Source organism: Lithobates pipiens, unplaced genomic scaffold (genome assembly GCF_037356315.1).
Source record: "Lithobates pipiens isolate NorthernLeopardFrog02 unplaced genomic scaffold, aLitPip1_a1.2 Scaffold_3, whole genome shotgun sequence".
In the NCBI taxonomy this organism is placed as follows: domain Eukaryota; kingdom Metazoa; phylum Chordata; class Amphibia; order Anura; family Ranidae; genus Lithobates; species Lithobates pipiens.
In genome coordinates this window covers 181,288,047-181,314,587 of record NW_027507790.1, presented here as the reverse complement: position 1 = coordinate 181,314,587, position 26,541 = coordinate 181,288,047, and the positions used below count along the sequence as shown (strand labels likewise).

The 26,541-nt window shown below is 41.2% G+C and overlaps 1 protein-coding gene across 1 annotated transcript in view; it reads left to right on the top strand.

Annotated features, from left to right (window-relative positions):
• The first annotated feature begins 74 nt into the window (after positions 1-74).
• Positions 75-26,541, top strand: part of WDR41 (WD repeat domain 41) — a 60,136-nt gene continuing 33,669 nt past the window's right edge. The window contains exons 1-3 of the mRNA XM_077462584.1: positions 75-275; positions 11,466-11,581; positions 25,163-25,211. Coding sequence (XP_077318710.1) covers positions 228-275; positions 11,466-11,581; positions 25,163-25,211 — 213 coding nt within the window. The 5' untranslated portion in view covers positions 75-227. The remainder of the gene's footprint in view (positions 276-11,465; positions 11,582-25,162; positions 25,212-26,541) is intronic.

The window sequence follows — 26,541 nt, the reverse complement described above, 5'->3', positions numbered from 1 at the left end:
CCTTCTCAATGTGGAGGAGTGCGGGGTGTAGCAAGATGGCGACGACAGAACGTCACTTCCTTAATTACACATTCTGACGGTTCGTCGTAGAACGCCGTGTCCGGTTGCTAGGGAACGTCCTCAGCTGATCCGGGCCTGTGTGCTGCGGTCAGGCCTGCTGTAAATTATAGCACAGAGTGTATGGCTGGTCGTGTTGTTTGTTCAGCCCGGACACAGTAGTGACAGCCATGTTCCGATGGCTCTTGGGCGGGAGAGAACCGCAGGCCGGTGCGGAGGTAAGGACCACAAGTCCCAGAATGGCACCATCATCTCTGCACAGCCTTCAGACCTTTCTGACAACTGAGGAACTACAGATCCCAGCAGAGGGCCTGTACAATTTGACCACATTGGAGACATGTATTCCCCTCTTCATGTCCCCTCCTCACACTACAGAGTGTTGTTGTGTGATAAATCCTGTGTATGATCCATAGGACTTCCTGTTTGGTGTATCCTGAACATGGCGATTGTTTATAATACACAGGAAGTGATGGAAGCTTCCTGTCCTGTGTAAGCTCCGATCCGGGGTGCTTCTTCCGCAGCGTAGTCTACTCGCTGATTTCACGTGGGTTGTCTGCGCTTTGTCTTAGGCTTCTATTATGTCTGCTATTTTGGCGCATTTTGCAGAAAATGCGCAAAAACTGTGGCACATAATAGAAGTCGGTGGCAAAGCACAGAAAACTTGCACCAAAACGTCAAGGACACCGGGCACAATTCACTAAAGGTTATCGCATGCATTATGACCGTCACGTGACCACTTAACGCATGCCACAATGAAAATGTCAATTCACTATTGCTTGTATGTCGTATTTAGCACAAGCACCAAAAAGCTTGGTAAATACTGCATAAAAAGGCATTAAAGTTAATTTACAAATGGAAATAAATGCATGCAGTAATTAAAGCGGAGTTCCACCCTCATCGGAACACACCCCCCCCCCCCACCTTCCAGTGTGAGCCCTTCTACACACAGTCGGACGTTCTGACAACCAAATGCGTTGGATTTTGTCCGAAACTGTTGCATACACACAGTCGGACAAAGTTGCCGGAAAATCCGATTGTACATAATGTGATGACGTTATTTCGTTACGACGGGACTACGTTCAGGCTAGTAGCCAATAGCTTTGGTCTAGGAATTTGATCTGAGCATGCGTGGCACTTTGTCCGTCGGAGTAGGCTACACATGATCGGAGTATGTCCGAAAATTTTACCGGCAAGTTGGAAAAGTTGGTCCTTCGGATATTCTGACCGAAACAGTCCGATGGAGACCACACACAGTCGGATTATCCGACAAAACGGTCCGATAGGACACATTCCGTCGGAATCTCCGACGGTGTGTACAAAGGCTCACAGTTGGCAGGTGAAACCCAGCATGCTGGTTGTACCCAATTTAATCGATTGATCAACTTGGTACATTTAGCTTGCCCATACATGGTTTGAATCTTGGCCGATTCCTGCAACCAGGAAAGAAATTTGCTCCGTGTATGGCCAGTATAAGGTTGCACTCATCCTGGGACCACTTTAACCCCTTCCCGCCGAGCGTACGCAGATGTGTGTACTCGTCTTCCGGGGGTTATACCGGGATGATGCCCGCACCTGCAGGCTTCATCCCGGTACCATTTTTTACAGCGGACGATTGGCTATCCAGGCATAACAACCGAAGCGGCTAAAAGCCGCTCGGCTGTAATGCCGGAGGAGCGGGAGGGGACGTTGTTACCGGTGCTTCCGCTCGATCGGGAGCACCGATTCACGATCGGATGCCTCCGGCTGCTGGGGAGGAACTGGAATGACGCCGTAATCAGCGTCATCGTAATCAGTATCTTTCCAGTCTCCTAATAATAAACACGGAAGCGACGTCGTGACGTCACTTCCCGTTTACTCGGCTGCCAAATGGCGCCAGTTTAAAAAAAATATACAGTATTCAGAATCGCCGTTTTCGGCAATCTGAATACTTTGAAGTGTAAAGGACGGATCAAGGGTCTTTTAGACCCCCGATCCCTCCATAAAGAGTACCTGTCACCACCTATTAACATTAAACATCCCTTGTGACAGCAATAAAAGTGATCAAAATGTTATTTTTTTTAAAATAATTTATTCATTTAAAAAAAAAATAATAATAATTTTTAAAGCGCCCGCCGTCCCCGCGAGCTCGTGAAGCAAAGAAAATGCATACGGAAGTCGCGTCCGGATATGTAAACGGTATTCAAATCACACATGTGAGGTATCGCCGCGATCGTCAGAGTGAGAGCAATAATTCTAGCACTAGACCTCCTCTGTAACGCTAACCTGGTAACCGTAAAAAAAAAAAGAATTAAAGCGTCGCCTATTGAGATTTTTAGGTACCGTACTTTGTCGTCATTCCATGAGTGTGTGCGATTATAAAGTGTGACATGTTTGGTATCTATTTACTCGTCGTAACATTATCTTTCACATTATACAAAAAAATTGGGCTAATTTTACTGTTTCTTTTTTTTTTAATTCATGAAAGTGTCCCTTTTCCCAAAAAGTTGCGTTTAAAACACTGCTGCGCAAATACCGAGTGACATAAAATATTGCAACAATCACAGTTTTATTCTCTAGAGTCTCTGCTAAAAAAATATATATAATGTTTGGGGGTTCCAAGTAATTTTCTAGCAACAAATATGGATTTTAACTTGTAAACACCAAATGCCAAAAATAGGCTTAGTCATGAAAGGTTTAACTGAACCTTGCCTGAGATTGATGTCCCCACTCCTCATGTGGTCTGCACTCACACTGGGCTATAAGGAAGTATTCCTGGGAATACTTATGATTCGAACCGTGTATGACCTGTCTTAGTGAGCTGCGGTGCAGGAATGATCCAGCTCATTTACAGTGCCTTGCGAAAGTATTCGGCCCCCTTGAACTTTTCAACCTTTTGCCACATTTCAGGCTTCAAACAGAAAGATATAACATTTATTTTTTATTTTTTGTGAAGAATCACCAACAAGTGGGACACAATTGTGAAGTGGAACGAAATCTATTGGATTTTTGAAACTTTTTTAACTAATAAAAAAAATGAAAAGTGGGGCGGGCAAAATTATTCGGCCCCCTTGCGTTAATGCTTTGTAGAGCCACATTTTGCTGCGATTACAGCTGCAAGTCGCTTGGGGTATGTCTCTATCAGTTTTGCACATCGAGAGACTGAAATTCTTGCCCATTCTTCCTTGCAAAACAGCTCGAGCTCAGTGAGGTTGGATGGAGAGCGTTTGTGAACAGCAGTTTTCAGCTCTTTCCACAGATTCTTGATTGGATTCAGGTCTGGACTTTGACTTGGCCATTCTAACACCTGGATACGTTTATTTGTGAACCATTCCTTTGTAGATTTTGCTGTATGTTTGGGATCATTGTCTTGTTGGAAGATAAATCTCTGTCCCAGTTTCAGGTCTTTTGCAGAATCCAACAGGTTTTCATCCAGAATGGTCCTGTATTTGGCTGCATCCATCTTCCCCTCAATTTTAACCACCTTCCCTGTCCCTGCTGAAGAAAAACAGGCCCAAACCATGATGCTGCCACCACCATGTTTGACAGTGGGGATGGTGTGTTGAGGGCGATGAGCTGTGTCGCTTTTACGCCAAACATATCGTTTTGCATTGTGGGCAAAAAGTTCGATTTTTGGTTTCATCTGACCAGAGCACCTTCTTCCACATGTTTGGCGTGTCTCCCAGGTGGCTTGTGGCAAACTTTAGACAAGACTTTTTATGGATATCTTTGAGAAATGGCTTTCTTCTTGCCACTCTTCCATAAAGGCCAGATTTGTGCAGTGTACGACTGATTGTTGTCCTATGGACAGACTCTCCCACCTCAGCTGTAGTTCTCTGCAGTTCATCCAGAGTGATCATGGGCCTCTTGGCTGCATCTCTGATCAGTCTTCTCCTTGTCTGAGCTGAAAGTTTAGAGGGACGGCCAGGTCTTGGTAGATTTGCAGTGGTCTGATACTCCTTCCATTTCAAAATGATCGCTTGCACAGTGCTCCTTGGGATGTTTAAAGCTTGGGAAATCTTTTTGTATCCAAATCCGGCTTTAAACTTCTCCACAACAGTATTACGGACCTGCCTGGTGTGTTCCTTGGTCTTCATGATGCTCTCTGCGCTTTCAACAGAACCCTGAGACTATCACAGAGCAGGTGCATTTATACAGAGACTTGATTCCACACAGGTGGATTCTATTTATCACCATCAGTCATTTAGGACAACATTGGATCATTCAGAGATCCTCGCTGAACTTCTGGAGTGAGTTTGCTGCACTGAAAGTAAAGGGGCCGAATAATTTTGCACGCCCCACTTTTCAGTTTTTTATTTGCTAAAAAAGTTTAAATTATCCAATAGATTTCGTTCCACTTCACAATTGTGTCCCACTTGTTGGTGATTCTTCACAAAAAAATTAAATGTTATATCTTTATGTTTGAAGCCTGAAATGTGGCAAAAGGTTGAAAAGTTCAAGGGTGCCGAATACTTTCGCAAGGCACTGTAAATAAAAAGATTGAAAGTTCAGAGGATGCCAGAAGTCCTGTATCAATAAACACATGCCATGTTTACTTTTTTTATGAAATATTTATTTTCACTGTTTAACCTTTTTGAATCTCAGTGCTGCTGGTCTTCTCCAGCCTCTTTCAGCTACTTTCTGTCTACATGCACTCACTACAGCTTTTGCACCAGCTTCTTAATAGTACCAATGTTGAACCAAGCCTGCAAAATGTCTGTCAGCATAATCGCTCATAGTCTAAATTGGTAAAATGGGTGACCACGCAGGAGTAGAGAAAAGAAGCAGTTGTCACCTAATAAGAGACAGCCTGAACAAGAACCTTCATGCCGGGTATCATTTTGATAAATCCTGTAGAATAAAGTTAAATTACAAAGTTGCTGTTGCCTATACAGTGTGAATCAGCCATTTTGTTTATGCGGCTGGAGCCGCCAGGAGCGGCGTGCAGGGCAGGGTGGAACAGTGTGCATTCAGAGCTGCTCACCCATTTTCAGTATTTTTAAATCTGCAGCTTTCAATAAAGCAATTTTTTTCATAATTGCTATCCAATTGGGTTGCATAAAATGCAAGTAGTGTGTGTGTGTGTGTGTGTGTGTGTGTGTGTGTGTGTGTGTTTTTTTTTTTTTTTTATCATTCCTTTTCTCATCTGCCCCAATGTACCTTTAAAAAACGTTTGCCAGGGGTTAGGAAATATTGGCCATGTACATGACCACTGTTATTGGCTTGCACAGTGGTCATATGATTGGGAGCCAATCTCGCTGTCTACCAATCATTAGCAGGGACCAAGAGCTTTCTTTCAGAGCTCTGTTTCTGTGCCGCACAGTGAGTGGGTTTTCAGCACAAAAACATCAGCCACCCAACAATACGTATGTGTGGCCTGGCCAATGGGTTAAACAGTCAAAAAGGATTGGGGAATAGGGATGGGCTGAACACCTCCCCCCCCCCCCCCGTTCGGATCGCACCAGAACACGTGAACACCGTTAAAGTCTATGGGAGACGAACATAAAAAATCAAAAGTGCTAATTTTAAAGGCTTATATTCATGGTATTGTCTTAAAAAGTGTTTGGGGACCTGGGTTCTGCCCCAGGGGACATGTATCGATGCAAAAAAAAGTTTTAAAACTGGCACTTTTTTTTTTTTTTTTTTTTTTTTTTTTTGGAGCAGTGACTTAAAGTGAAACAATAAAAGTGTAATATTCCTTTAAATTTCGTACCTGGGGGGTGTCTATAGTATGCTTGTAAAATGCCGCACATTTCCCGTGTTTAGAACAGTCTGACAGCAAAATGACATTTCTCAAGGAAAAAAAGTCATTTGAAACGACTCGCGGCTATAATGAATTGTCGGTCCGGCTATACACATAAGAGTTCATTGATAAAAACGGCATGGAATTCCCCCACAGGGGAACCCCAAACCAAAATGTAAAAAAAATGACGTGGGGTCCCCCCAAAAATCCATATGAGAGCCTTATCCGAGCACGCAATTTGGTAGGCCACAGGAAAAGAGGGGCGACGAGAGAGTGCCCCCCCTTCCTGAACCGTAGCAGGCCACATGCCCTCAACATTGGGAGGGCGCTTTGGGGTAGCGGCTCCCACAAAGCACCGTGTCCCCATGTTGATGGGGAGAAGGGCCTCATCCCCACAACCCTTGCTCGGTGGTTGGGTTGTGTAACGGGGTATAAATGTACCCCTACCATTTGGTTAAAAAAAAAAGACACTACAGGCCTTGGGACAATGTAGTGTAATTTTGCTGTCAGACTTTTCTAAACATGGGAAACATGCACCACTTTCACGGGAATACTATATAGACACCCCCCAGGTACAAAATGTAAAGAAATATTACACTTTTATTGTTTCACTTTAAGCATTATTAAAATCACTGCTCCCAAAAAAGCAGCCGTTTTTAAAAACGTTTTTTTTGCATTGATACATGTCCCCTGGGGCACGACTCAGGTCCCCAAACACTTTTTATGACAATACCATGCATATAAGCCTTTAAAATTAGCACTTTAGATTTCTCCCATAGACTTTTAAAGGGTGTTCCACGGCTTTTGAATTTGCCACGAACACCTTAAATTGTTCGCTATTTGGGGGAACAGGTGAACACTATTGTGGAACTATGTTAAGCTGCCCTATAGATCAGGACCGCTGCTCTGACACAGAACATAGTAGTCTGGATTTCCAGCACTTCGACTTGCCCCCCTAAGCAGTGATCTAATCCAGTGTTTCTCAACCACCAGGCCGTTGCCTCTCTTCTCCCGGGTCTCCAGCCAGCTGCAGATCTTCTAACCTATTAGTGTCTCAAAGCTTCCATAATTGCCCCCCCAGCAGAAACCTCATCCCCACCAAGTCTGATGTAAAGTTCCCTAACCTCCCCTCTAGAACCCCCATTCCTTTGAAGAAATACAAGATATCAATTCTTCGTCGTATGGTTAATGCCGCCAAAGCTTGTATTACCCTGTACTGGAAAGACACTAACCCTCCTTCCATTGCTATGTGGCTTAATAAAGTCAGAAGCATCAGTGCTCTGAAGGAGCTAGTACTGACTGCCCAAAATAGGAGAGAGCAATATACCAAAACCTGGTCATACTGGGACATGTTTGTATATTCAGATGAGGGTAAAGCCCTCTTGTAACACTACTCTGAAGATTGAAGTCTTCCCGTCTCTCCTTGCTGTAGCACACATACACCTTACAGTGCCTTGAAAAAGTATTCAAACCCCTTGAAATTTTCCACATTTTGTCAAATTACAACCAAAACGTAAATGTCTTTTTATTGGGGTTTTATGTGATAGATCAACACGAAGTGGAAGGAAAATGATAAATGTTTTTTTTTTTGTTTTTTTTAAATAATTTCTTTATTTTTCTCTCTTTTTCTTTTAAACAAGGATGGAAACATGAACAATCTCCACCCATATCTCCTCCTCTACCTCCCCCTCGATTCTCATATTCATCTCCTATACTCCCCCCCCCCCCTCCTCTAAATCACATCAATCAGTTTTTTTCCTTCCTCCGAAGAAATGTAGCAATTCCATGGTGTCTAAATTTCTAAGTACATTTTTCTCCTTTTCCTGGCTGTCCATACTAGGTCTTCCATCCTGTTCACCTCCTCTACTTTCTTAAACCACATGCTCATATTAGGAGGTTGTGTCTGTTTCCACCTAAGCCCTTGTACACACGGTCGGAGAATCTGTCGGAATGAGTCTTATCGGACCGTGTCGTCAGATAATCCTACTGTGTGTGGTATGCATCGGACTGATTCCGTCCGAATCTCCGTCCGACCCAATTTTCTAACATGTTGGAAAGATTTCCCGACCAACTTGGCCGGTCGGACCTAATACAATCATGTGTAGAGCATTTTGATCGGACCAAGTGCCACGCATGCTCAGATCAAATTCCTACATCAAAGCTATTGGCTACTAGCCTGAATGTAGCCGCATCGTAACGAAATTACGTCATCACGTTCTGAAAGATCAGATTTTTCGCCAACTTGGCCCGGCCGTGTGTATGCAACAGTTTCGGATACAATCCGTCGGACTAAATCCGACGGGCAAAATCCGACGGATTTGGTTGGCAGAATCTCCGACCGTGTGTACAGGGGCTAAGTGTTAGGCATGCCTTGGCTGTATTTACCAAGTGGCACAGGATAGAATTCCTGTATGTTTTTCTTGGGATCTCTGACAGATGCAAAAGGAATACCGCTGGATCCTCACGTATTTCTACTTCACTGCTAAATGGTTTTCAACATTTTTTACAAATAAAAATCTGAAAAGTGTGGCGTGCATTTGTATGTAAGAAATTTTGAAAACCATGTTATTGTTTTCCTTCCACTTCACAATTAGGCTGCATTCACACCTGAGCGTAGCGCTTTCAAGTAGAAAATCGAGCGAATTTACCGCGATTTTGCGGCGTTTTTTACCACGATTTGCCGCGATTTTGTGCAGGGCAAAAGGTCACCAATGTTAAAAGAAGAAAAACGCCTAAATCTGCTCAATTTGAGCAACAAAAAAGGGTCCGGAACTTGTTTGAGCTTCAGGCGTTCGGCTTCAGGCAACATGGAGTGGAGATGTGAACCATCTCCATTGAGAATAATAGATTTTTTCCCCTCTAGCGTTTTGTAGCTTCAGGCTACAAAATGCTCAGGTGTCCATGGGGTCTTATTTGCCACTTTATGTGGTCTATAATGTAAAATCACAATAAAATACATTTACTTTTTTGGTTGTAACATGACAAATTATGGACAATTTCAGGGGGTGTGAATACTTTTTCAAGGCACTGTATGGCACCTCCTTACACGTCAATAGCTTTCATGCCTGAGACCTACCTTTCTGGTGCCCTTTAACCTTTTTTGTTCCTTTTTTTTTTTCTCTCTTTTAAAATGAGTGTCCATCCAAGAGCCCTTCTTCATATTTATGTTCACATTACCTTGCATTTTCTGTATCTCCCTCCATGCTTCCATGATACTTTGGATTGCCTCTATTTTCTGTGAGATATTACATTGATTCTGTGTGGTTATACTCTGGATCATCTTATTCCTTTATAAAAATAATTAAATATATATATTATGTATGTGTGTTTTTTTTGCAACCTGACTACCTACCCATGATAAAATGGCTTTAATATAATACTTGTTGATCTTGCCGTGATAATGCGCTTTATTTGTTACCCTATAGTAGATCCAAATCCAGTCACTAAAATTACACAAAAGCTTTAATGTGAGCTCAAATGTTGATTTTAATGCTTTTAAATCTGCAGCCTTCATATAAATAAAATCTGGTGATGCTGCTATAAAGGTTCTTGTTTGGGCGCTTCCTGTTATGGAGGACAACTAGGGATGCACGATTCCATTTTTTTTTTTTTTTTTCAATGAGTACAAGTACCGATACGCTTTATTTTTTTTTTTTATTTATTTATTTATTTTACTCACCGGTACCAATTACCGATACCTACTGCAACTGTTTTGTTTTAACTTCAGCTGTCAGCAATGGTACAAAGCATTGAAAATTTACAAATTAAATAAATAGATTTTTTTTTTTTTTTAATTTAGCACTTTTTCATTGTGAAATGTATAAATATTTGTTAATGTATATGTGTAAAAATATTCACTAACTAAGCAAACAAAAAAAAGTTTTTAATTGTTTATAAAATAGACATGAAATGGAGGAGAATAGTGAGTTAATTAAGGCCGATTAGAGTAAATTAAGAGTTAAGGGGTTAAACAGAGGAACATTTGTTCATGCCTTTGATCTGCAGATGAAGCAGAAATATACAAAAAGAAACAATGTTTCTTTTTATTTTAGCGTTTAAGGGCTGAGCAATGCTGTTAATAAACATTGCCAGCTGCTTTTCTTTTTTTTTTTTTTTTTTCAGCTTCAATTACTGGACTTCTTTAACACTGGGGAGACCCACTGACAGCTCAAAGAGCCAAGCCTGAAAGTATCAGTTTCAGGTACCGATGCATTTGCAGGAGTACTGATACTTGTGCAAATACTCTGTATCGGCACCAATACTAGTATCGGTGCAACCTTAGGACAAATGTATCCCAGTTATGCTACTGTGTTGTCACTTGCCTTACTAGTAGAGACTACAAGTAGCCCTGCTGACACACTGTGCAGGTAGAGTCCACTGTTGTCACCATCAGTGCAGACGGCGGGTAGGAAGGAAATGTTAAAGTATATATACCCAGTAAAGGGACTGGCCTCAGGTGATACACAAAGATGGAATACATCTGCCTACATGAGTTGTACCATACCAGTTTACCTGCAGCCATCTCTCCTATACATACATCCAGAATGTATACAGCTTGCCTGAGCTCTCAGAAAGCAGGAGGTGGGGGGATACAATTACACTCTGCAGAGTTCAGTGAGGAAAGCTGATGGGAGGAAAGGGATACATAGGAACAAAGATGAAGCTGTCAATCACAGGCTGCGTGCTAATGCTACCTCTCCTGTCATCTTTTTTTCTCTTGGTGTCAGGAAAACTTGAAGAAGTGAGTCATGTAGATAGCAGAGGAATGAGGCAGCAGACAGAAATGATGGGAAGATTTACTAAAACTGGAGCACTCAGAATCTGGTGCAGTACATGATAGACAATCAGCTTCTAGCTTCATCTTGTTCAATTAAGCTTTGACACTAAAACCTGGAAGCTGATTGGTTTCTATGCAGAGCTGCAGCAGATTTTGCACTCCCCAGTTTTAGTAAATCTCCCCCTTAGTGCTCCTCACAAATACACACTATAGTGGGATATGCTTTGCTCATATTTCATGTCTGAGTTTTACAACCACTTTAACACAAAAGAGACACAAGGGTTGATTTACTAAAGGCAAATAGTCTGTGTACTGCAAGTGCAGTTGCTCTAGATCTGAGGGGAACATGCAAGGAATTTTAAAAGCATTTTTGCTTGCATGTGATTGGGTGATAGAAATCAGCAGAGCTTTCCCTCATTTCAGAGTTTCCCCTCAGATCTAGAGTAAGCGATCTTGTAGTGCACATTGTATTTGCCTTAAATAAATCAACCTCCATAGTTTGCCTCTTTTGCATTAAAATATCTGCCTGTTTCACTGGAAGCTTTGAAAATGAAAGCTAGAAGCTGATTGGTTGCCTCTATGGCCTTTTTTTTATACCAAGCGACTGCTATGGTCAGCCTATCCCAGCATAATCTCGTTGCAAGACAGGCCAGTTGGCATTGTTTACAGTTGGCTCAGCTGATGCCAATGTGATGCGTGCAAAAAACAAAAAGTAAGACCTGCAGTAAGTACTTTTTTCAGTGCAGTGCACAGCAACACAATCCACCATATCGCAGTGCACTGCGGCCAATAGAACTGAATGAATTGTCAGTTTTCACCAGAAAATGTGTTTCCATTGACTTCCCCAATATTCCTGGAAAATCTAACATTTTACAATAAATATATATTTTTTTCTTTTGTATTCAATTTTAGAAGACCACAGTGTTGAACATTGGAGAAGAACAGATCCAAAATCCATACACCGAGCTTACAGCATTAAAAGGTCACCATGATATAGTGCGTTTCCTTGTGCAAGTGGATGACAACAGGTAGGAAATACTTAAGTTAGTTTGTTAATTTGCTGTTTATAAGACCCCTTTCACACTGGGGCACTGGGTGCGTCGACTGCTAGCAGGGAGCTTCCTCCCCCCCCCCCCGTTAGCGGCAGAGTTGGGGTTAAAACCACCCGCAAAGTGCTGCTGCAGTGCCTGTAGCGCCTGGAAAGCACCCCAGTGTGAAAGGGGTCCAAAGGCAGCAGAATTCTAGGTACCTATCAAAGATGAGATGCATACAATTTCATACAAGAAAGGTATTTTAGCCAGAGGTTGATTTTTTCACAAGGTGAAGGTTATCTTTTCATCCAGATGTTACTACGCTACACCAGTCTGCATTGCTCCCTGTTGGCTGTAATCTTGTCCCGGAATGCTGCTGCTGTTGCAGATGGAACACCCATTTTTCTGAAGATACCTGCCTGATAATAATATATGCCATTATCAAGAAGTTTCTCACACCCACTAATCAGATTAAAACTTGCCTTAAATGCTTGAATGTCTTTGCTGACACAGGATGCAGAAATAGAGAACATAGCAAAGGCATGAGAAATAACTTTCCCATACTCCTTTCCTACTTGCCCTCTATCGAGTAATACACTAATATCCCACAACTAATACAGAAGAGGAGGTTGCACACTAATACATTAAACCAGGCATGTCCAAAGTCCGGCCCGCGGGCCAATCGCGGCCCGCAGTCCGGTTTTGAACGGCCCGCCTGGTGTGCTGCGGGATCAGGGCTGTCAAATGAGCCGATCCCCGGCACTGTGTGAAGCTCCGTCGGCTTCAAAAGTGAAAGTAAAGTGCAGAGGAGTGTGCTGTGCTCTCTGCTTCCCCCTACAGTGCAGTACCCGGCTGAATGAGGAAATGGAATGGAAAGGTACTGTACTACAAGCTAGATTCGTTTTAAAAAGGCTTTATTTATGTGTATGTGTGTGTGTGTGCATGTGTGTCTGTATGTATGTGTGTGCATGTGTGTCTGTATGTGTGCATGTGTGTCTGTATGTATATGTGTGCATGTCTGTCTGTATGTATGTGCATGTGTGTCTGTATGTGTATGTGTGCATGTGTGTCTGTATGTGTGTGTGTGTGCATGTCTGTCTGTATGTGTGTGTGTGCATGTCTGTATGTATGTATGCATGTGTGTGCATGTGTGTCTGTATGTATGTGTGCATGTGTATCTGTATGTATGTGTGTCTGTGTATGTGTGTGCATGTGTGTCTATATGTGTGTGTGTGTGCATGTCTGTCTGTATGTATGTATGTATGTGTGTGTGTGTATGTGTGTCTGTCTGTGCATGTGTGTCTGTGTGTGTGTGTGTGCATGTGTGTGTGTGTCTGTGCATGTATGATTGCATGTGTGTGTGTGTCCATGTATGTCTGTATGTATGCGTATGTGCATGTGTGTCTGTATGTATGCGTATGTGCATGTGTGTCTGTATGTGTGTGCAGCATGTGTGTCTGTATGTATCTGTGTGCATGTATGTGTGTGTGTGTGTGTGTCTGTATGTATGTCTGTATGTGCGTGTATGTATGTGCGTGTATGTCTGTATGTATGTATGTATGTGCCTGTATGTATGTATGTGTCTGTATGTATGTAAGTATATGCATGTGTCTATATGTGTATGCATGTGTCTGTATGTGTGTATGTCTGTGTGTATGTGTATGCATGTGTGTTACTTTTAATCCAGACCCCCCCCATTCTTGTACCATCAGAACTGCTTTTGTGGTGCTTGTGTGTGTGATAGCAGCCAGGATTGCTGCTCCTCTGAAAAGCAATCCATATACAGATCGCTTTTCAGAGGCATTTGAAAGGTGGTAAAGAGGCATTATGTTGCCTCCTTACCACCTGTTTTAAGCCCGTAAATGTAGCATCACTATACCGCAACTGTGCAGTCCACACAGTTGCGGGGTAGTTGCAGTGCAGGCCCATTCACCCTGAGCATACCTCCAGCTGCAGCCACAGCATGTGTACACCCCCAGCTGCTCCCTCTGCAGCTAAAGGGGGAGAAGTTGGGGGTGGTAAAAACAGCTTAACCATGTAGTTTTACTGCCCCTCCAATAAGCCCTTGGCTCACATCTGCATGGCTGCATGCTGTGTGTAGGGCAGCCCATGCATTTCAATGGGCTTCCATACCCACAAAAATGCAGGGAAAGAAGTCCCAGAGCTTTTTTTTTTTTTTTTATTGCGCTGCACCAAAAGCACCCCATGTTTCCAATGTGTGGGGTACCATTAAGACCTAACGGTACCCCTAAAGAACAGAGCATTCGTCTGTGTGTCGGGCAAACGAGCGCGACAAAGGCACAAGAATTTTTGTTGGGCCAGGTATGAGTGCTCGAATGACCGAATTTTAATGGTTCAAAGAATGTCAGGCAAAATGGTCGGCCCTCACACATGTTCACTTCATCGAATCTGGCCCTCTTTGAAAAAAGTTTGGACACCCCTGCATTAAACCATATAGTTTATTCAATCACGGTGGCTTTGTTTTTGCCTGGTGATTTATCCAGTAAGTCTGTTTGGTTTTTTTCAGATTCCTTTAACAGACCAAGCTGTCCAGCAAAAGTGAAAGTTAGAGGGTGGAGGTAAACCATTTAACATTGACAAGGGTGCTTACATTTCTCAACATTTATTTATTAATGTAAAACCTTTATCCCAAAAGGAAAAAAAACAACGGTTTGCTGTAATTGATTAAAAAGTGTTAGGTTGGGTTCTACTTTAATGTTACTCAAGGTTAATCTAAATTTGCCAGTACATCCTAGGCCCCATTCAGCTGCTCGAACAGCAACTACTGGGCCAATCATTCGCAGGTAATTAATGCTTAAGCAGTTACACTTGAATGGCCACAGTTATTTGCAGCTAATCGCTGGAAACTCCCACTGGGTCTCCTGCATCTAGTTGTTAAAGTGGTTGTTAAACCACTGTTATGTTTTTACCATCCCCTCTGTTAGATAACAACAACCTGTCCTAGTGTCTGTGCTTTATTAAAAAAATGCAGATTTCTACCTGATTTCACAGTGCCTCCCGGTGCTCACGTGACTCCTCAGCTCTCTCCTTTCCCTGACTGACAGCTCCAGTGGGCTGGGCTGAGAACTCCCGCTGATATCAGCCGAGGAGGGGAGACCTGAGGAATCACATGAGCGCCAGGAGACTCTGTGAAATCAGGTAGAAATGTGCTATTTTTTTTTATAAAGCACAGACACTAGGACACATGTTCTTCTCTAACAGAGGGGATGGTATAAACATAACGATTTTAGAGCAGCAGGGAGGGGAGCAGAGCGGCCCTAGTACGAGCAGACAGGCAGGGAGGGATGAAGAGAGGAGGACAGGAGAACTGCGGATGACGGAGGCATGTGAATTGACCAGTGTCAGGGCTCAGCAGCCATGATAACCCGCGGTCAGTTTACAGAGGGGAGGGAAGAACCAGGCAGGATCATCCCAGGTATTTTAGGTGATAGAGAGGGCCAAATTACACAGCACAAGTACTGTACTGTATAACAAACTTTAAGGGAACAGGCCCAGGATCCATTTTTTGTTTTTGGGTTAACAAACACTTTTATTGGCTCCATTTGTATGTGAGAATGGGTCCTAAAACTACCCTCACCCCACATTGACATTGCTGCTATCCAAAGGTGTCTCCATTGCTTCTCCATAGAGTGGAGCTACCCCTTGAAACGAACTGTGTTATTGGCACAATTAGTAGGGAAAAAATAAAGGTAAAACGCCCAAAAAAAAAAAAAAGAAGAAACCTAATGCAGCCAATTTAACTATTGGTAACCTGCAATATGTAACATCTTTTGTTTTAATACCCCTTTAACTTGTTCTGATCTGCGCTATAGCCGAATGATGGCTACAGTGTGGACCTGCTTTGTCGGGAGTACGTCTATTGATGTCCTCCCGTGCCTGAGCGGCCTGTGCGCCTCCTGCAGGGCTCTCACGGCGTGCTCTGTGATCAACGAGCCTATGAGACTCGCTGGATCACAGATTGGAGTAAGGGGTCGGTCCCGACTCCTTACCACATGATCAGCTGTTAGCCAATAACAGCTGATCATGTGATGTAAACAGAGCCGGTAAGAAAAAAAAATCCAATCACCGGCAGCTGTGAGAGGGACATCGGTCCAGATCACGGAAAGCTGCCGCCAGCTCCTCAGTGCCCACCTGTGCTGCCTGCCAGTGCCACCTAGCAGTACACAACACTGTCTCCTACTAGTGCCACCCATCAGTGCCCACAATTAGTGCCTCATCATCAGGGCCATCAGTATTACCCATCAGTGCCATCTTATCAGTGGCCATCAGTGCCGCCTTATCTGTGCCCATTAGTACTGTCTTATCTGTCCCCATCAGTGCAGCCTATCGGTGCCCACCAGTGCCGCCTCATCGGCGCATATCAATGAAGGAGAAAAATTACCTGTTTGAAAAAATTTCTAACAACTTTTTTTTTTTTTTTCACAATTTTCCATCTTTTTTTATTTAGCAAAAAATAAAAATACCAGCTGTGATTAAATAACACCAAAATAAATCTCTATTTGTGTGAAAAAAATGATAAAAATTTAATTTGGGTACAGTGTTGTATGACCACGCAATTATCATTCAAAGTGTGTCAGCGCTGAAAGCTGAAAATTGGTCTGGGCAGGAGGCGGGTTTAAGTGCCCAGTAAGCAAGTGGGTAAAGAGGATAGGATCTTCACCCTAGAAAGGAAAAATGTAAAAGTCAACAGCTACATATACTATAGCTGCTGACTTTTAATAAAAGGACAATTACCTGTCCAAGGATTTAGCTCTGTCCTTACTTGAGCTGGTTCTTCACTGTTCTTCGAGTCCCCAGCTCCAGAATGTTTGGTTCGTTTAGACTGTACGGCTTCACAGCGCGCATGCATGAGTTGCACTGTGCTTTGTGAATCATCCCACTGCCTTCTGGGACCTGTGATGTGTCCCATAAAGCTGCGGGCAAAGAGGAGGAGAGGCATAACTTCCGCTTTGATTGTCTAGGCAACAAGTGCCAAAATTTGGACGAGGAGGTGGAGAGAAGGCTGAAAAGTGAAACTTTTGGGCTATGCTTCTTTAAGATTAACTCAAAATTAGGAATACTAAGCTTTTGGTAACAAAGTTAAGCCAGGATCAGAGGGGTGCACAGAACAAACCTGTCTAGCTAACAGAAGTAATAGTTGGCATGTTTGACCAAAAAGCACATTTCATAAATGTCCTCACTCTGGAGTGCCATTTTCAAGGTGTTGTCGAGTGCACAGTACAGCTATGGCATATGTATCTTACAAGTATATATTTCTCTAACGCTATAGAAATATCTTGAGTATCAGATTATTCATATCCAAAAAAGGTAACAATAAAAATCAGAAGTTGTGTTTTCTGCCAAGACTCCTACATAATTCTAGCATTATTCCGTCTTTCACTATAGAATAGAATTGCAAATTATGTGTTTGTGGTGTCTGACACCACTATTTGTACAACTTGTATACATTTTGCGTAATTTTTTATGTTATTAGTTGTCCCAATTTTCCAGGTTTAGTAGTTACTTTAGTCAGAATTACCTCTGGTGGCAGAGGAGGTGAACCTGCTCAGTATGTACACTTGGGTGTTCTCATCCACCTCGTTAAATAGTTTCATGCTTCAAGTGCTTTGATAATATCTTTACTGCAAGCTTTGAAAAGGGATTTTCATGTTCTCAGTGCAGACAGGTAGAAAAGTGAATCAGTGATTCGAACATTTACGCTGATTGACTTTTAAGATACTAAATGAATCCTGTATGAACCTTTAAAATTGCATCTGTTTAATTCCTCGCTGACATGCGATTATGAAGGTCATAATAATCCAGGTCATGGTTAGTATAATTAATCTGCTGATACAGCAATATAGCAAGACTATCTTCTCTGCTTCATTTATTACTGTGTTATTTTATTGGTGGTTGTGAGCAATACAGGCAGTTCTTAATACAATTAAGCCTGCAAATTGTAGGATCCACATATTGAAAGCAGGCTGAGACTTACTGCAAAAGTAATGCTCTGTGTGTATGTTTGTTTGTATTTTGCGTGGATGTTTCACCTTGGACACAGGATTCTCATAATGTAGCAGCAGTATTTGTCTACTTTATGATGCCATACCGAAAGAAAGGTGAGAGGTAGACTCGGCTCCGACTCATTCACTGTGTAAATTTTAGCCTGAGCTATTGAGCTCTCTAAACAGGACTTTTTTAAACAAAATAAAATGACAGCAGAGAGCGGACTTCAGACTGGACTTCTACTTTAATCTGAACTTTGCATATTCCTATTGCACCTATATTTCTCAGGTTTCTCTCAATGCTGATGGTAGGGGCTGCAGTCTCTTGCTTTATAAAAATGTATTTTTGTTGTAGAAGGTGTCTACCTCTTGATTGAAGTGGAGAGAGCCAAGTTGACCTAGCTAATACCATTTTTGGACAGATTGCCACTTGGCCTACTGATTAATAGCTGACCTGAGCAGAAGCCTTACTCTCGCATGGTGATTGATATGATTGTTCTCTTAGATCCCATCCATTCACACTTTAGCGTCTTTGGTTATTTTTCATATGTTTTGTTGCATTTTATACTGGCATTTGCGCATGGGTTTCCAGCCTGAGAATATTTTTTAAAATATTTAATCTGCAAATGCACACATCTGTGATTCAGTGCTACCCATTTTTGTAGAAGCGCTTGGGACTTCTTTTCCGCCTTTCTAGCCTAAACAACATATGCCAAATCCAGTATTGTAAAGTAACTAATTTCAGGGGAAAGTAACGGTGTCTGTACACAGACACCTTCACGTACAGTGCATCCGTAAAATATTCACAGTGTTTCACTTTTTCCACATTTTGTTGTGTTACAGCCTTATTCCAAAATGGATTCAATTCATTTATTCACCTGAAAATTCTACAAACAATACCCTTTCCTATACTATCCCTACAGTGAAGCATGGTGGTGGCAGCAGCAGCATGCCGTGGGGATGTTTTTCAGTGGCAGAAATTGAGGGATCGAGGGAAAGGAATGCAGCAATGTACAGAGACATCCTTTATGAAAACCTGCTCCAGAGTGCTCTGGACCTCCAGACTGGGGCGAACATTCATCTTCCAACAGGACAACAACCCTCAGCACACAGCCATGATAACAAAGAAGTGGCTACAGGACAACTCTGAATGTCCTTGAGTGGCCCAGATTTGAACTTGATTTGAACGTCTCTGGAGAGATCTGAAAATGGCTGTGCACCGATGCTCCCCACCCAACCTGATGGAGCTTGAGAAGTCCTGCAAAGAAGAATGGGAGAAACTGCCCAAAAATAGGTGTGCCAAGCTTGTGGCATCATACAAAAAATAAAAATGAAGGCTATAATTGATGCCAAAGGTGCTTCAACAAATTATTGCGCAAAGGCTGTGAATACTTATGTAACCTAACAAAATGTGGAAAAAGTGAAGTGCTGTAAATACTTTCTGGATGCACTGTACACTAGGCATCTATACCTAGCCAGCTTTTCTCCCTCACCATCCCCCATACTATTAGAACCCTCCCTAAAAAAAAAAAAAAAAGCGGGGCTTCTGAGTATCGGAGCGTGCTACATTTTGGCTATGTGGAAGTGTTTAGGCTAGAGTGGCCAATTGCTAGTGCCACGCACTGTCACAGGAGACACAACGTCATCCATGTGTCTAGAACCAGTCAACACCAGAGCTTAGACATGTGAGACTTGAGCTATGAGCAGACACTCTAACTTTGCCCTGAATCAACAAAGTGACAGAGTCTTTTAATTTTCTTTGTGCTTAATGGGTATTAACATTGAACAATCCTATCTTCCTTTATACAGTGTTCTAGGATACATTCTCTGTAAGATCTTGCATGTACGATGGTTATGGATCTCAATTTCTGTGTTGCATTTTTGTTTTATCTGATGTCATCGTGTATAATGTTTTGTACACTTGTTCATGCAGAAAACTTGTATATTTATAAAAATATATAATAATAATTGAACACTGTTTTTTTAATTAACATTATACACCAATCGGCCATTATATTATAAATATCCATTATAACCCATTGAGGCATGGACTCCACTAGACCTCTGAAGGTATGCTGCGGTATCTGGCACCAAGCTATCAGTAGCAGATCCTATAAGTCCTGTAAATTGTGAGGTTGGGACTTGTTTTACCAGCACATCCCACAGATGATCAATTGGATCTGGAGAATCTGGCGGTCAAGTCAACACATTGAACTCCTTTTTCTGTGCCTTATACCATTCTTGAACTCATCAAATCAGGCCACCTTCTTCTATTGCTTTAGAAAGGAAGGGTAGCCCCTAGAAATTACACATCTATGGTATCCTACTGGAATAAATGGAGTGGCAACCTCAGACTGGACACTGACCAGGCAATGCACCCTTTTCTGTTGCTCTGTGCTCCAGTTCTGATGTTCATGTGTCCATTGTAGGCAATTTTGGCTGTAGACACTGGTCAGAATGGGCACCCTAGCCGGTCTGTCGCTACGCAGTCCCATGCACAACAAACTGGGATGCACTGTGTGTTCTGACACCTTTCTATCAGAACCAACATTAACTTTTTCAGCAATTTGACCCAAAGTATCTCTTCTATTGGATCGGCTTAGACTGGCCAGCCTTCGCTCCCCATGTGCATCATTGAGCCTTGGCCGCCCATGAACCTGTTGCCGGTTTTTCTTCCTTGGACCGCTTTTGGTAGGTCCTGACCACTGCAGACTGGGAACATCCAACAAGAAGCTGAAGTTCTAGAGTTGCTCTGACCCAGTTGTCCAGCCATTACAATATGGCCTTTGTCAAATATGTTCAAATTCTTTTGTAAAAATTTATAAATTTTATTGTCAACATCACTTGTTAAATTTCATTACAATACAAACATTTTTTATTTAAAATATGAGCTCTGATTAATCAATTTTTACAAAAGCGATTGGTTTTTCTGTTGCTCCTCAAAAACAAAAAATGGGGAATCTCTTCTTCATTTTTCCAAGTATGGCTACGGGGTGTGCAGCTAGCTCAAATCTATATTTGTGTGCCCTCTTTTGCTATATGTTCAAATTCTTACAATTCTTACACTTCCCCATTTTTTTGTTTTCTGCTTTTCAATACATCAACTTCATGGACATGTTTACTTGCTGCCAAATAGAGATTATATATATATATATATATATATATATATATATATATATATATATATATATATATATATATATATATATATATAATCTCACACACACTTTTAGGTGCCATTGTAGTGAGATCATCATTGTTATTCACATTAGCTGTCAGTGGTCACAATATTATGGCTGTTTGGCTTACATTGTAAACTAACCTTTCACATTGCCAGCAGAAAATCCTCCACTCCTTTTAGTATATAAAAACCCATCGATTCACTTGATCTTCATCAGTAAACTGCAATATATATATATTTTTTTTATTATTATTTTTTTTATTTTTTATTTTTTAACAGCTAACTGCAACTTTCCATCACTTTCATTCATTTTTCAGTTTTATGACTGTGTTGATTATATCATTCAGTACATGCTAGGACACAATAACCTATTTTGTAAACCACATCATATACTTGGCAATAGATTTTAGGAAACATATCCATCTTTGTAAACAGCAAATCCAATAAGAGTCAATTCACCACACCAGGTTATTTGCAGTAACCTTGACAAATGTGGACTTCTTCGACAAACCCAAAAAAATTGCCTGTTTTTTTTCCCCTGGTATTTTACTTTTGTGAAAACTGCAGATTTAGAGTTGAGAATTGCTGCTTTTCAAAAGAAAAAGCAATTACAAAGGCTTAAAAGATCAATAGAAATGATGCTGTTGTCCTAAAGAAAATGCAAAATATTGAGACTTGTGTTCTTTTGGTGCTCACCTGTCAATCCAGCAGCAAACGAGGAAATCAATAGCCCAGGGAGAAGGCATTAGAAGGTGTAGTTACAGCAACAAATGTCTATCATCAGCACAGTTTCTTCTTTTAATAGGAGCAGAAAGGGGGGGGATATAATAAAAGCAGTCCCATTCCCTGAGGACGGCTCGGCTCAGATGAAAAAGAGAATTGAAATGCCTTTAGTGATCCTTAACCACCATATCCAATACCTATTTAATCTGGGAAAATTGACCTGGAATAAAGGGACACACATAATGGATTCATAGTAACTAAATGGCTAGAGAACGAAGCAAAAGTCTACGCTAAAAATAAAATACAGAAAATTTTTAAGGTTCAATAACCACAAGGTTCAATAAACACACACACACACACACACACACACACACACACACACACACACACACACACACACACACACACACACACACACACACACACACACAATGTATGATATAGACATAAATCAATAATACACTTGCTATCCCCTTGTCACCTGTGTATCACCACTCCGCTGAAAACATCCTCACCTCTAAGCCGCCACTTTAAAAATGATAAAGTATGTATATTGTTCCTTTTAACAAGTGCCGAGAGACACTGATCATCATTTTTCACTACTTCTATTTGTTATGTGAAACATGTTTTGAAGATTTATGGACTTTGTAACACTTTATATGTACATTGGGAAGTGTTTTGAGAATTGTAACATTCCCGGGGGAAGTGGTTTTGTGTATGATTTATTGTATGGTGTATCACAAGGTGATTTCATTTAATAGATTTATTTAATTACTTTTTTATTTGTAGGTTATTTAATTTTATTTATATCACTAAACACTTAATGAAATATTTTTAATTTTAGTGATATAGTTTTATAGGATTTAGTGGTAAAGAATATATATATATATATATATATATATATATATATATATATATATATATATATATATAAATAAATAAAATGTATTATTCTCCTCAATATCAACTTCTTCTTTTTTTTTGCAAGGGTCATCTAGCAGTTCAGTGACAGGGTTTTCCTTACTCCTATACTGATTGGCTCTCACATAATGACAAATGAGTGACATTCAATGTAGTAATACTCTGAGCCCAGCTTAGGGAGAGTGTTTGCCTATGAGAGCCTGTCCTTATACAGTGCTGTGGTGACGAATGGCGTTGTCAGCAAGACATCACAAGCACATTATTGTAGAAAATCAGAATTGGTGCATTTATTTGCCACTACGTTTTGGGCCACTGAGGTCCCCCTCCCCAGGCAGTAGTGACAATTAAAGCATTTGTTACTCCAATGCATATTCCTGGTATGTGCCTGCTGTACCATGTACTTGTACGAGAAAGTATGCTGTTCTCTTTGTATTGCTTCCTTTGTGTGAAATTACTGTTGTTCTTGCCAGTTCCCTTACTTTCCTATTTTTAAAAAACTGACCACACTAACGAGAGCACATCGTGGTCAGTTCTCTAGCTATGCTGGGAACTCTGTGTACTCTCCTCCAGTGATCAGACTTATCCTCACATGCCACCACTGCCAATCCATTCATTAAGAAGCTCAGTGTACTGCTGCTTCTCCTCCCCCCAGCTCTTATGCAGTTGAGAACAGAGGGAATGCGATCATTTTTATGTTGTTTTTTTTTTTTTTGTTATTATATCTATGCAAAAAATGTTTTGCCTTTCCAGTTATATTTTAAACTGAATGGGTTGTTTTTACAAGGTGATCATTTACAATCCCAACAGTAGCCTGAGCATAGGAAGTGGGCTGAATGACAATAGCTGTCATTCAAACAGTGGCAGAAAGGAATTTTTCCAGGGGGTAGCTCTGAATTGAAGGTTAGTATTGTAGCAAAGGCTGCTTTTTAATATTTTTTTTCCTTTTAATATTCTCAAAGCTGGAATTCTAATTTTAAAGCTTAATTATATGTAGATATAAAAGTATTAATCTACGTATTCAATAAACATTTTTTCTTGAACACAGCTAATATAAGTATCTGATTTATTTTTAAAGTGGAACTTCGCTCTCTCCATCAACATCGACTATTTTTAACCACTTAAGCCCCAGAAGGTTCATCCCCCCCCCTTTCATGACCAGGCCGTTTTTTGCGATCTGGCACTGCCTTATTTTAATTGAAATTGCGCAGTCATGTGACACTGTACCCAAATAAAATGAATGTCCTTTTTTCCCCACAAATAGCACTTTCTTTATGGGGCATTTGATCACCACAAAAACAATATTTTTAACTTTTTTCTATAAATCGCATTCCAATAAAAAAAAAAAAATCAAATTTCTTCATCAATTTTAGGCCAATATGTATTTTACTACATATTTTTGGTAAAAAGAATCCCATTAAGCTTATATTGATTGGTTTGCGCAAAAGTTATTGTTGCATCTACAAACTATGGGATAGATTTATGGACTTTATTTATTTTTTATTAGTAATGGTGGCAAACAGCGATTTTTAGCTAGACTGCGACATTGCGGCAGACAAATTTGACACCAAGTGACACTTTTTGTGGACCAGTGACACTAGTACAGTGATCAATGCTAAAAAAAAAATAAAAAAATAAAAAAAATGCACTGTTACTGTACTAATGACACTGGCAGGGAAGGGGTTAACATCAGGGGCTATCAAAGGGTTAAATGTGTTCCCTGGGAGTGCTTGCTAACTGTGTAGGGGATGCTCTGACTGGGGGAAGACAGTCAGAGTCAGATCTGTGTTCCTGCTTAGCAGAAACACAAGATCTCCATCTTCCCCTTGGACAGAATGACGGTCTGCCTTGTTTATGTAGGCAGACCGCTGTCCTGCCTCTCCCACAAGCGTTTGCGGGTTGCCAGTGAACATTGGGCCCACAGGGCCTGCTGATTGGCTCCCTTTATGTCCAATCACAGCGAGAGCGGGTTGCCGGCACCGCACATGCGCCCCACACCCTTTGCACAAAATCGTATACAGGTAAGTGATTTTGCGCAGGAGGGCAGCCCTGACTGACGCAGTATATCTGCGTGGGGTGGTCCAGAAGTGATTACTCATTATGCTACTAGCATTAGTAAATAGATAGGAAAGTATATAACTTCCTGGTTTCCAGGCCTAGGAAAATGAAATCATACATTCCAGGAGTCTTCAGGAGAGGTTTTCTCTAAGTATTCCATCTTGCCTAGATGCCTGAGCTACACCAAAGTTCACCAAAGTAAGAGCAAATCCACAGACCATCACCAGAACAAGTGTTCTCATGGAGGACTTTTACTCTAACCATCAACTCAAAATGTGTGATTTTCCCCCATGACAATGGTCATCTGGGCAAGTACAGAGGATCTCAGCAGCAGTAAAACACATGGCATAGGTCATAAGGAGTGCACTTCAGGTTGTGCAACTGCAAGGATGTCGCATTGGGAACAGCGGTTGTGTTCATGCAGTCACTGCGTCCCATTTGACAGCAATGGAACTGCCGGCACTGGGATGCATGGAACACCTGTACATCCCCATGCAGGTAAACATGTACACTTATGTACGCCCCATATGGAGGAACTCTTCACCACTCTACAAAAAAGTGGGGAAAATGGCTTTAGATATTAATAATAATAATAATATTCTTTTAGAGGCAGCTGATTTTTTAATTGTAAGATCATTGATGTGGTTACCATTTCAGACTCCACTTGATGACCGTCTCTGTATTTTTTAATAGGTTTGCCTCAGCTTGTGACGATGGATCAGTCCTGGTGTGGGATCTTCAGGTATTCAACCTATAATGGCTATCTTGACCTATTAAACTGTATTCATTGACCTGCAGACGCACAGCTAAATGTATATAGTTTCAACTTGGGATTTGCTTAAATTTCTGCTTTGGATAATACAGAAAAGGACTGAGATGCATTTTTTTTAAATTTCCTTTGGGTTTTATAATGACATTTTTTTTCTCGAAAAATTTAGAATGCCAAAGAGCTAAGGATTCTCCAAAAAAAAAAAAAAAAAAAAAAAACTTTTTTTCAAGATTGATTGAAAAAATGTCTTCCACTACAGATTTTCTATGATACATTTTAGCTACGTAGTCCAACACTGTTAGCCCCTGTACACCCGGTCGGAGATTCCGACAACCAAATCCGTCGGATTTTATCCGGATCTTGTCCGAAACTGTTGCATACACACGGTCGGACAAAAGTTGTGTGAAAATCCGATCTTTCAGAACGTGATGACGTAATTTCGTTACGATGGGACTACGTTCAGGCTAGTAGCCAATGGCTTTAATGTAGGAATTTGATCTGAGCATGCGTGGCACCTTGTCCGATCGGAATTCTCTACACATGATCGGAGTATGTCCGATCGGAGCATTTTGTCGGAAGATATTTCCGGCAAGTTGGAAAATTTGGTCCGACGGATATTCCGACGGAAACAGTCCGATGCAGACCACACACAGTCGGAATATCCGACAAAATGCTCTGATCGGACACATTCCGTCGGAATCTCCGACCGTGTGTACAAGGGCTTAAGCTGGACGTTTTTACAGCTGCTGTCTTTGGCTTCAGATGTTTTTTTCTGCAGCCAATAAACTCCCCAGCATGTTATCCTATGGGTCCATGCGCACATGGGCTGGTATCAGCAGTTTTTGGCAGGGGCGTTTTCTGGCTGGAACCCCCCCAGAACTAGTAGGTTTTGAGAGGAGTTTTTTCAGCTGTAAAAATGCTCTAACTCTAAAAAAAAACTAAAAAAACTAAAAACAGCTTAAAAATTATGAAAAACATGGCTATCTTGTGTTTTATCATCATTTTTGAGCCATAAGCTTTTATGGGAGTATAGTTTTGCTAAAAAAAATTGCTGAAAAACGCTAGTGCAAAAACACTGAATCCGCGAATAATGCACATATTGAAGTTGAACAGCAGAGAGGAGGAATGCTAACCTTATAGTAAGAAAAAATACTATGACACGTATGCTGCTGACAGTGCATACATTTCAAACTTTAATAAAGTTACGTAAAACAATATACTACATATACAAGTTGAATTACTTTTAACCATTTCAGCTCCGGAAAATTGTGAAGAAAAACCCAGTATTTTTTACTTTCTGCTA